The sequence below is a fragment of the Saccostrea echinata genome, unplaced genomic scaffold (assembly GCF_033153115.1).
Source record: "Saccostrea echinata isolate AGI-Se365-2 ecotype Australia unplaced genomic scaffold, CSIRO_AGI_Sech_v1 ptg000047l, whole genome shotgun sequence".
Classification (NCBI taxonomy): Eukaryota; Metazoa; Mollusca; class Bivalvia; order Ostreida; family Ostreidae; genus Saccostrea; species Saccostrea echinata.
Genome location: NW_026889796.1, coordinates 578,602 through 591,357, shown reverse-complemented (window position 1 = coordinate 591,357; position 12,756 = coordinate 578,602). Strand labels below are relative to the sequence as shown.

The following is a 12,756-nucleotide window of genomic DNA, read 5'->3' as shown; positions in this document are numbered from 1 at the left end:
AAAATCATATGTCACTTTAAAATATTTTTAATATTTCCTAAAATCGAACTAAATTTGAATTACCATACTTATACTGGAACTTTTAACTTCATAAAATGCCTAAAAAAAACAGCAGGTTCCAGCAAATGTTCTACCAAGCCTCTTTCTTCGTTCCTCATTACTGTCACGGAAGCTCAGTCGGTAGAGCGCTCGCTCCGTGATCGGAAGGTCGTGTGTTCGAATCACGGCCGCGACTGACCTAAGTCCTTCGCCAAGCGCTCGGCACTTTAGAGTGAAAGTTACGGGTCTTAGGATGAGACCTTAACAACCGAGGCCCCGTGTCACGGTAGTTGTTGGCACGATAAAGAACCCTCACTGCTCAATGGCCCCGAGTGCCGAGTAAAGGTCTAAATTTGAAGTCCTTCACCGGTATATGGTGACGTCCTTATATAAGTGAAAAATTCTCGAACGGGACGTTAAACTACATACAATCAATCAATCAATCAATCGTTCCTCACTAAAAAAACAACCGTCAAGGAGAAAATTCAGGGGTACTGTACAACAACATATTCAAGAAGTGGTAAAAATCAAATGTTGATACTTACAAAACTCCAAGGAACTTTTAGAAAAATTGAAATCACAAAGTCAATCAAATCAAAGCGTACGACTTCAACACATTATACAATCATTTCCAATGATAAGTTAAAGTCTTCGATTTTTGACGTCATAGACAGCTGCTTATTTAATACAAATTGGACTCATAAATTTACTTCCCTTGTCATTCGGCATTTGCAAAATTATTTTGTTAAAAAACATTCTGATTGTACAAACATGTACTCTGAAGTTGGTATTAAAAAGATGCTTGAGTTTCTGATTGACAATATGTAGTCTTTTGAGATCAAGTCTTCCAACGATCTGTCGGAAAGCCGATGGAAGCAATTGCGCCCCATTATTAGCAGAGCAATTTTTGTATTCAAATAAAACAGAGTTTATTCAAAAACTCCTACCTGAGAAAAAGAAAACACTTGTTTCAATGGCTTCAACTCGACATTTAGATATATCGACGACGTATTATCAATTAACAATAGTTACTTCCATTCATATGTCGTCTCAATATATCCATGTGAACTTGAAATTAAAAAAAAAAAATAACACATAGTCTAACACATCTGTCAAATATACTTACTAGAAAAAGAAATTATTGGTAACCTTACAAGAAAAAATTATGATAAACGTGATGACTTCAACTTTTCTATCGTCAACTTCCCTTATTGATGTAGCAATATACCTTTATCACCAGCATATGGAGTTTTTGTTTCCCAGTTGATTCGATACGCAAGAGCATGCTCTACGTACAAACAATTTTTAAAACATAGAACAAAGATACCAACAGTCTTTTTAAAGTCATCATTTTGCAAATTCTATGGTCGATACAATGATCTTTTCAGCAAATACAATCTATCATTAAGTCGAGTGCTGACTGACGTTTTCATACTCATTGTTAGGCCATTATTTACACTGAACTGCCTAAGGATTTTTCCATTATTTGCCGATCATGACAAGGAGCACATGGCGAGTGTGACCGGTAGACAGGGGATGCTTACTCCTCCATGGCACCTGATCCCACCTCTGACGTATTTAGAGGTCCGTGTTTGCTCTGCTCCCAATTTGTATTGTTTCAATGGACTTTTCATTGATAACTGTTCCTTATCTCCATGTTTCATGTAGTTTGCATTCAGTTTACACGAAAGGCAATCCTGCAGAAAACATTCTTATTCTTATGAATGTCTTGGAATTCTGATGTGTAAATATACTGCAAATGAAATAAGCATTTGTTTCTGATGTGAAACTTCTTTCACTTTTAGATGATTATGTCACTCCGAACGAAGTCGGTGCGACATATTGTTAGTGCTACACCTATGTTTTATACTTTTATGTTCTCAGAAAAGGCTCAGGTACCTTGTGAAAAACGGAGCTAACTTCGTGCATACTTGCTTACTCTGCTATCTAGTATTCCAGCCAAGGGATCAGTTCGGGTGACACTTAAGCTTTAGCTTGACATAGTCAACTTTCTGATTTTATTGTATTTCAAGGCTTCAAATCAACCATCACATATAAGCACTGTCATTGAAATTGGATTTGCAAGCTTCTTTCGTAACAATATGTTGATAAAACGATAAATATCTCAATTTATTGCATAACAAGTAAATCAGTCAGTTCACAGATATCGAAGTGAAAGGAGGAAAACCAGGTCCATCATTATCATAAATTAGGAAGACAAAACAGCATTAAAACAAAATATTTTTGTTGATAAAATAATCTTTTTTCAAATGCAAGGTTATAAATGGATTTGGTTAGTAATAGATTAATTTTGCTCAGGATTCCCGATCGACTTTCTGACAGCTGGCAGAAGTAATATTACACTATCTTCAAAGAAACTGCGTATTTTCTATGTATAATCTTACAGAAAATGAAAATAGCAGAAAGAATTTACGTTAACTGAAATAAATATACGATGAACTTTAATCAAATAATTACTTTACAATTTACTTGTTGCTGTTTATAATTATCCCTAAGTCAGTTAACTTTATAATTGAGAAAGCTAAATTATAATTACAGATAATCTCTGACAAAATAAATAATCAATGATGTATGATTTCTCAACAAATGAAATGAAACGAAACAAAATCCAAATAAAACACACATAAAAGATAGTACGTCCACAACATGAAACATGCAGAACATACACATGACATACATAAAAACAAAACAAACAAATACGCACATCTTACCTCACATGAGGAGTAATGGTTATTTACCATATATTCTAATCATGTCTAATATTGTACATGCAGCCATTAGGACACTATCCTAATGGATAGTATCCTAATGCATATAAAACGTATGGTCTATTTAATTTTACGATATGGTTAAAATTTGTTCAGGAACACGAAAATTGACTATCTCATATATTACTCTTGAAATCTTTAATAAATAATAATTACTTAATTCATACTGCACTTATCTGAGTACAATTAATCAACTAAAGCAGTGTGCACACATTACAATGACTCTAGGTCTCAAACTCCTAAATAATGAAACCGACGACTTTACGTAAATAAATACTTTATAAAATTACACCTACATTAAACTATAAAAATAATTATCTGTAATCCTAGCAGATTTTAATAGACAATAATTTAAGTAAATCTGACTCTGCCTGGCAAATATATTGTAGCACGAACTTGTACCACCGGGAAAGTGAAAAACCGCCAAAACCAGGTAACCTAATCGAACTACCTGCGGTGCAATGAACCATAAAATTTAAATAATAAGGTTATACAGTTCCAGGTCGTTTGTAGAAATAGATAGCATATTCTATAAATAAATGTAATTCTTTTAAAAATACTTATTATTAATAACAAGAACTCAAATCATTCTATCATAGTAATTTTATTTACTTAGTATCATCACCAATTCAAACCTGAAATGAAATATGTTAATTAATATTACACTCAAATATTTACTATAAAATACTGGCTATAACACAGATAATTAGAAACAAATGTAAAGTATCACCAAATCACTCATTAATATCAAACATCATGGATAATATAATAACATACTTGGACAGAAAACTTTTTCGCGTTGGGGGCACTTTTGGCATGATATTCCACAGTACTGTTCATAATACGCTGTCAAGTGAAAAGATTGGCACGTAGCAGTTTGTGAAGCCTGATAAGGTACTTGCTAGCCCTGAAAATTTTGAAAAGTTTAATTAAAAAAAAAGGTCTGCTGTAAAATTGTTAGTCCGGACCTTGAGGACAACAGGATTTTTTTAACAATAAATAGATTTTGACATGCTACTCTTTTTTTCTTTTTTTTTCCCCAAAATATATTGATGGTAATTAGGATAGAATGCCATGATATTTCTGAAAATATAAATTAGTAGAATATGTCATAATATTTCCGGCAAAAGAAGTTGAGTCTTTATTTGAAACCGAATTAGGTCCTAGGGCTATTCATATACAAGTAACACAGAAATGATCTATGCTTTGGTCTGATGTGGTATTTTGACTGATATTTTAAAATGGGATTTTCACTACCATTTTGTTCTATATTACATAATATGGCATATGTCCTCATGAATTCTAAGAAAGTAATCTTGCTTATTGAGCTACTTATACTTTAGATTAATTGAAAGAATATATATCGTGTGGAATAGATTAAAGTGAAAAAATGGAGGAGGATAAACGAGTTCCGATAGATAGAGGCTGGGCATGGGTGATTCTTGTCGGTAAGTGCTATATATAAAAGTCATTAAGATCATAGAAAATATAGAGAACTCTTGCACTACGAACGTATACAAGAATTGCAATATTTTTTTAAACAAATGTATCCAATAAAATGTTTAAAAAGGACATCAAAAAATACAAGCTACAGAGATTTAAGATTTTGTAACAGCAGAGGCTTATTAATATTTACATAAAATTTGTTCAGGTGCGATCTGCAGATAGTATTTATGTGATATATTGTCATACTCTCTTAAGCAAACTTCATTGTCGTGTTCCTGGTCATTGGCTGTACCTCCTCCTTTGGACTTTTCTTTGCTGAGTTTATGAGTGAATATAAGGCGTCCGCCTCCACCATCGCCGTGGCATTGTCGGTACAGACTGTCATATTCAGTTTCTCTTGTAAGTCTCATATAGAGTGCAATTCCTTTTTACTGACTCTCTTTCATCATTAGACTAATCATGAGATGATTATAAACAATTTTCCAGATATTATCAAAGGAGATGTTTTTCCTTCCATTTTGCTCACCGCCCAAGCATTATCTGCAAAATCTTAATAAATTTCTCGGGTTGATATGATTTACATGTACCTCAATATTTCTTATTACAGCTCTCTTTGCCATGAATTTTGGGTGTGGTCTGGCATCTAATCGGACTTACATTATACTTGGAGGTCTCTTTGGTTGCTCGGCATATGTCATTAGTGCCATAATAAAGGACATGTCCTATCTAATCCTATCCCATGGTCTAATATTTGGTATGTAGCTATATGGTTAAAATTACTCGGTTTTAAAAAGATTTATTTTTTAGAAACTTGCATTTTCTCAATTATATCGTTCGTTTTAATTTTTAGAGAAGAGATATGGGGTAAAAATCGGATTTTATAGTAGGAACTTTATAATGTTTTTGGTAATTGAGAAAGTTTATACTTGAACAAAAATAATGATTTTAATTATAGCAAAGCCTAGACTAACTGGCTTTGATTTTTTTTTTTACATGGATCTTTATGTACGATGTTGCTACTGAAAATCTGATGAAAAATCCTATTCCATCAAACTCAACTTGGTATAGTAGCAAGGTAAAACAAGAGAACAAATAGTCTGACGATGCTGTCAAATCTGAGAACAATGGTCTCATATATAAAATGTGAAGATAATAACAGTGACCAATCTTATAAATCCAGTAAAGAATATGAATCTAGAACAGGGCTAAAGGGACCCCTGGAAACATCAGAGAAGGCAATAAATGCCTAGGAGGAGTAGACATCCTATATCAAAACGATGCTTAAGCATAAGCGGAACACAGTTTACATATTAAGTAATTAATATTCTCGTGTAACACATTATATTCTCAAAGTACCTGTCTGATTGAATAAGATTTTCGAAAATTCACTTTTTTAAACATGCATTAGCCATGGCCATGTTAGGTTTAAATCACAAAAGCAAAAAATATGCAAAGTTACCATTTCACTTTTTTTTTTATCATAGACATTATCTCTTCCTAAACACTGATTAAATTTTTAAGGTATATCTTATGGATTTTCCTATGGACCAGCACTGGTAGTTTTAGGCCGATACTTCAACAAGAAAAGAGGATTGGCGGCAACGTTAGGAAATATGGGAGCCAGCTTTGGAAGTTTGATATTCCCACCTGTCATAAGGATTCTCCTGGACAACTACGGTCTTAAGGGTGCACTTGTTGTCATTGGAGGCCTCTTTCTAAATCTTTGTGTAGCAGGAGCTTTGATGAGGCCAATTGCATTCTATAAAGAGCGGATTAAATGTACTACAGTAAATTTAAAAGAACTTATTTTGTCCCAGAACATTTGGACAACGCACGATGAAATTGAAGGTGGTAGAAACCACACACCTAATGTTGGAAATCATACGACAATAGACAATTGTTCGCATTTCAAACTGACCCAAGAAAATTGCTACAAAGGAAGGATGTCAACTGTAAAAAAAGTTTTTCTTGATAAAACAAAAACTATATGCAACGCATCGATAAAATTTCAAGTTTTGCAAAATTTGCTATTCAGGATGTGGATTCCCGTATGTTTTCTAGCAATAATCGGATGTGTTCAGATAGTGATTTTTATACCTCCACACGCTAAAGATCTTCAAATAGCAGATAGTAAGATTACTCTCCTGGTGATCATGATAGGAGCTTCAAACTTGTTTTCTAAGATTTTTGTAGCTTTTCTTATCCATCGTAGTTGCATGACAAAAACTCACATGATGGCTGTTTCTTTGATAATAACCGGGGCATCTTGTATGTTCATTTCATTGTATACAGACTTCTTGACAATATCAATCCTATCCGTAATATTTGGATTTTTTGGAACTGTTTATTTTGGTTTATTTCCTGCTGTAATTGCTGAATTTGTAGGAGTAGAAAATCTTTCCAGTGCAATGGCGATAAATATGTTAATGCAGGGACTAGGACTGTCTATTTCCAACCCAATACTAGGTAAATCTAGACATTTGATAGAAGTTAATGTTGAATGAATATTTTAAGGTTACTTGAGTCTTTCAGGTAACATATTGCTATATACTATATCGCTATGCGTCGAATGGTGTTTGTAATGTGACGTGTGAAACTTTTGCACATTTTTTCCAAACCACTGGGCCAATTTGGAAGAATTTTGCAAAAACGTATCCTCAGGAGGTGGAAATTCAATTTTTCTTTCAAAGGAAAAGCTAGGTCTCTTTCTAAGGAAAGGGCGATAATCAAGAAATAATAAAAAGAAAGGGTCATTCAAAATCTTTTAGTTTAAGCATGTAGTCAGAATTGATAAAAAAATTGTTAAAGCTTCTTAAAATCATGGCCCCTGGGGCAGAGATCTGGTAACAAAATGTGCCCTAAGATTTATAGAAATTTATTGATAAATTTGACGATTTTCCTTTCAAAAAATACAAGACTACATATTCTCAACCCTATACATGTAAACAAACATCCCTATGTAGTGTAGATTCAAAATTATTCAAATCATTGTCTTCGAGACAGGGATGAGGCTAGAAGTTTGATGCAAAGTATGTAATAATATAGGTGAATATCTTTTAAAAATCCTTTATTTCTGAAATTTTGCATCGCAGAAGTGAACAACACTTTTAAAAATAAACTGTTTTTATACCTACTTTCTTCTGTCATACCGATACGACTCCCCCTTTTTTATTTTTTAGTCCAATTTTGTATTTTATTTTTTAAAACGTACATAATTTTATTATTCACTGCGAAATATATATTACATCCTGGCGTGGACCAGTCAATCGCTAATACAAAAAGATACATTATACGGTTATCTATTTCAGGATATCTAAGAGACACATCGGGATCTTTCTATGCTTCCTTCTATGTCATGGGATCAACTCTTATTATCAGTGGAGTAATACTGTTCTTGGAACCTCTGTGTAGAAAGTTAGAAAGAAGAAGAGCTGATTCTAAAAACATAGAACAAGAAGTTGTTGTTACACCATAATGATGATGATGATGATGTTGATGAGGGAGAGAGAGAATGTATATAGCATTTCAATTCAGTCTTTTAATAAAAAATGTATATCCTGAATAATTACTCTTTATTTTGAACAAAAACACACTTATTTCAACAGTTGAAAGGATAACTTCAGATTTTTATCAGATACGAATATGCTAATTCTAAGTTGTGACATGATCCGGCGAGTTTTCCTTTGAAGTCAACCGTACAATAACTGCGATATAGAACACTTTTTGTAGGCGTTTCTTATGCAAACGAACAGAAACTGTACATTATCTGCAAAATATCAACGATACTGTACAGTTTATTTTTAGCGTTGAGGGAAAACTGAATCCTATCTCAAATGATATAGACATAAGAATCATTCAAACTGATTGATAGTGCTGTTTGTACTTATCTAAAATTTGAGATAAATTAAGAATTTGACAACGTAAAGTTTCCAATGCGGATTCAAAAATTTTTGAAAGGAGGGAGTGAGGGTAATAAACAAATGGTTTTCTTCGGGAAAAAATGTCCAAAATGGAAAATAGGGGATTTCGTTGGGGTAGATTCATAATCAGACCTGACACTATGCGAGTGATCGTTACGTGTTGATAGGTTAAAAGTATACACAAGTTTAGCAAACATAATCTACGAAAGCCAGAAAGAAAAGACAAAAATGGTGGGGGGAATATTGACCCGTGCGAGTGAGTGCTGGATCCGCCTTTGGTTACTCTGTATTTTGTTTCAAACATGAAGGTAATATGCCCCCTTTCTTTCATCCTGTTTATTTCAATTTGGTGCCAAGAATTTTGTATACACATGTATGACGACCGGTCGATGACATTGTCAGACATTTGTTTAAGAATATACAACCTCCCCGAAACATTTTTGCTTCAAATACATTCCTACATGATTCTTACATGTATGTATCAAAATGTTTTGCACTAAATTCTTAGCATAAATTAAAAAAATGTCAGCAAGAGCTTAATAGAAAGGGAAAAAAAACTATGCAATCAAATATTAATTATATTTTTGGAAAACACAATATAATGTCTCTCATACTATAGAGACCAGGACGTTCACCTCACTCGGCATTTTAGTTGCGATTGCTAAAAATGGGGAACTAAATCAACTTTCTGCCAAATCATCTGATAAGCTGAGAAACATGTACCTAAATAGGCATGTAAACTAGTGAGGTCATAAGAAAGGTCATGTCACAAGTTATTTAGAATACTCGTTTCCTACTGTATCGGAGATACAGAGCGAGGCCCGGCTCGAGCTATCGCTCTCGCCTTAAGCCCCACCCTGTATCTCCGATACAGTAGGAAACTCGTACTCTGAATTTAACTTGACAAAGTATAACTCAAGTATAATTTTCATGAATTGTCATTATGTTTTATTTTTTGTATGATTTTATGTTCGTTTGAGTATGAATAAACGTTACATGTTTTATATAATATAATACATGCACTTTGGATAATTATTTTCCATTTCATTGCATAGTATATCTCTACATGTTACCTCAAATAATATCATTTTTTACAATGCATAGCATTGCTCTTCATATTACTTCTTTTTATTTCAGTACTTTAACTTACAGGTAAGCATAATTCATATCAAAACACAATGCTTAAATTAATTTCCGATATAAAACATAAAAGGGTTTTTTTTTTGGATAATATTTGGTTTCACAAAATCCATGTATAATACCCCCTTATCAATGAATTCTGTATATAATTTCATACATGTCCATGTACTATATTAGTTTTCACTGCATAATATGAAAGCATATAAGCCTAGGAAAGTATGTAGCCTTTGTCAATACTACACAATATAGTATACACGGTATAATTTGACTATTGTTTCATTTTCATGAACTGTTTAGAACAAATATATGTTCCTCAAAAGAATGTCCAGCAAAGAACTACGTGTATTTCATTATTTTCATATGTATCTAATATGTATTGAAAGGTATCTGAAATATACTCTTAATTGGTGGATTCCTCAATACATCATATGAAATCTTCCTTCAATACGCGGAACCAGATTGGGATTCCATTCCTAAATGGATTACTTTTGTTTATGGTACCTGACTATTGAAATTATCTGCATATATATCATTTAGTATATTAAGTATCCAAAACGAATTTATGAGCTATGGCTTCTTCTTGATGATTAGGACCAAATTGTTAGTTTTTTATCCACTGTACAAGTCCTTAAAATTCTCCATTCATCTCCTATTACCTCAATTATTATGTGTTTTGTTTTTTTCTTGGCCCTAGATCGTGAATTTTTCTTCAGATTTTTGCTGGATAATCCATAGTGGCACCTAATCCCACCTCTGATGTCTTAGAGGTCTGTGTTTGCTCTACTCCTATTTTGTAATGTTTAATGGACTTTTGAGCTGGAATACTGTTCATTATCTCCACATATTTCACTCTTTCTATTTTTATAGGGTTTGGCAAATAATTTCTATTTTTATAGGGTTTGTCAAATAATAATCGGACAGAGAGGTAAGCATATCGACACTTTCTATAGAAAATTTGGGTATATTCTTTTTATTCCGATCATCCATCACTATGTCTCATTATCTTTTACCTAGAACTCCTCTAACATTCAAAGCAGGAACCAAATCAAGATAATAAATTGTACTCTAGATGTGCAATTTGGTTTCAGAGTTTTTATTTCTTCCCCAGGGGCCAAATCAAAGACACTTTCCTACAAAACCTGGTTCCCAGAACTTTTCTTACATATTAAGAAGTAGCTAAATCAACTTTTGCAAAATAATTGGTGGTGTCTTGTAGATGTGCGATAAGGTTTTGAAAATTTCATTTTTATTCGGGAGACCAATGGAGGGTCGAAAAAATGACGAAAACCTGATTCCCATAGCCCCCCTCATATTTTATGCAGTACCCAAATCTTTTAAAATATGATAGGTGATCTCCGAAAAAGTGTAATATGGTTTGAAATTTTCATTTTCATTCTGGGATTAGGCATGGCCCATAAGAAATTGCCAAACATAATTCTCAGTGTATCGTGCTATATGCAGCAAGAATGTATTTGGTTTAAGGACTGGAATATTAAGTATTTTAAAGATATTTGAACAATTATAAAAGGAAGAGGATTGGGATGACCTAGGAACTTGTCCAACATTAAACTCAATGCAATTTGATATGTGCAGCAAGAATATATATGGTTTACGGGTGGGCATCTCAACTTGATTTAAAGCTACTTCCCATGTACAAAAGGGGGGGGGGGGTACGTACGGGTATTAACGTCTTATGACAACATCTACCCGTAGGTTTAATTAACACATGTATGTTATACTCGTAATTCAATTCCTTTTAAATAAACGTTCTCCTTATCAAGCATGCTGTTCAAGAGAGAGTCAGTAGTTCCAAGTATATGCTGTTTATTTTTCAGCATGTGTTTCTTCTATAAAGAAGAAATTTCAGTGAATTATGAAAAACTAGAATAACAAGTAGAAAATTTAACGTGCCCAATTTAAAAAAGAACACTTAGAATTTGATACATGTATATTCGGTCAAAGATCTGCATCCAGAACCTATCCATCCATAATTTTGTCAATGGTGCATCAGGTTTAATTATAATTGATGTTTCTCATATGAAGATAGGGTGAAAATATCTGTCCAGAAAAATCCTCATGTTGTATTATGGACTTTGAAAGTAAAAAAGAACACGGAAGACAATTAATTTCTCATTCTGACTTGTTCCTTTTCATTACAACTAAGCTTTTCATTACAACTAAGCTTTTTAATTTATTATATTAATAAGGTGATTTCTTTACTTTTATAGGCTGGAACATTTTGGCACCATTCAGATACCTCTTTCCTGTCATATACTTGATAAACTGTGGTATTTTCCTACTACAATTACTCATTTAATCATTAAAAATTTACAATCTTCGTGGTCTTTTAATGACAATGAAAAACTGTATGTCAGTGGTTTACATTTCCAATTTACTCAGGCCTGTACATATTCTTCTTTGCTTCACATCTGGCTCCTTGAATAATTTAATTTTCAAACGGTTCCACTGCCAGCTTTATCTCCATAAATATTTTGAATGTTTGGAATCATCTTGTGAAAGTGAAACGATGATCACAGCAAAGCTGAAAAAGATACTTTAGCTCGACGATGAGTATTTTGAATAACAAATATAGTTGGAGATGTTAACAAGTAATGTACAGTATTATAAATTGCTTCCTTGTTATGTGACTATGCACTTACTGACATACTTATTTATTTTGAAAACATGATCGATACTGATGATTCATTTAGGTACTTATAGTGCTATGAAATAGTAGGTGTTGCCTTGATTTAAATGTGAAATTGGTTGCATACATTAAGGAAATTATTTGCTATGATATTTTCATATTTTAAGCTACAGACAACATAATTGAGTATGCAACACCTGCATTTCTGCTTGCTTGATTGATTGTATTTTGTTTCACGTCCCCCACTGTGGGACGTGGAGACCGGTCCTTCGGATGAGACCGTATAAACCGAGGTCCCGTGTCGCAGTAGGTGCTGGCACGAAAAAGATCCCTCACTGCTCAATGGCTCTAAGTGCCGAGTATAGGACAAAATTTGTAGCCCTCCACCGGCAAGTGGTGGCGTCTCCATATGAGTAAAAAATTCTCGAGAGGGACGTTAAACAATATACAAACAAACAATAAAACGTCCCCTTCGAGAATGTTGATTCGTCCCCGTAAACTTTATCATGCCAACGCCTATCGTGACTGGAGACTTCGGTTTAAATGTCTCATTTGAAAGACCAGCGGCTTACTTTTAGTGCCGGGCGCTTGGCAAAAGAACTATTTATATTTATGTTTTATGTTTGACGTGGCATGGTGAACAAGAATCGAACCAGGGCTTTTCGATCACGAAGCGAATGCCCTATCACGTGGCTTCCGCAAAAAAACAACATTAAATTTTCCTTATATTAGTATAATTACATATTCTCTCCCTTCGGTAAACAATAGTACAACC

The 12,756-nt window shown here is 33.4% G+C and overlaps 1 protein-coding gene across 1 annotated transcript; it reads left to right on the top strand.

Moving 5' to 3' along the window:
- Positions 1-4,181: 4,181 nt before the first annotated feature.
- Positions 4,182-7,749, top strand: LOC133202853 (monocarboxylate transporter 12-like). Its single transcript, XM_061338726.1, has 5 exons — positions 4,182-4,276; positions 4,530-4,673; positions 4,882-5,028; positions 5,796-6,740; positions 7,583-7,749. Exons 1-5 carry the CDS (start codon positions 4,219-4,221, stop codon positions 7,747-7,749), a joined length of 1,461 nt encoding a protein of 486 aa, XP_061194710.1. The 5' UTR covers positions 4,182-4,218.
- The last annotated feature ends 5,007 nt before the right edge of the window (positions 7,750-12,756 follow it).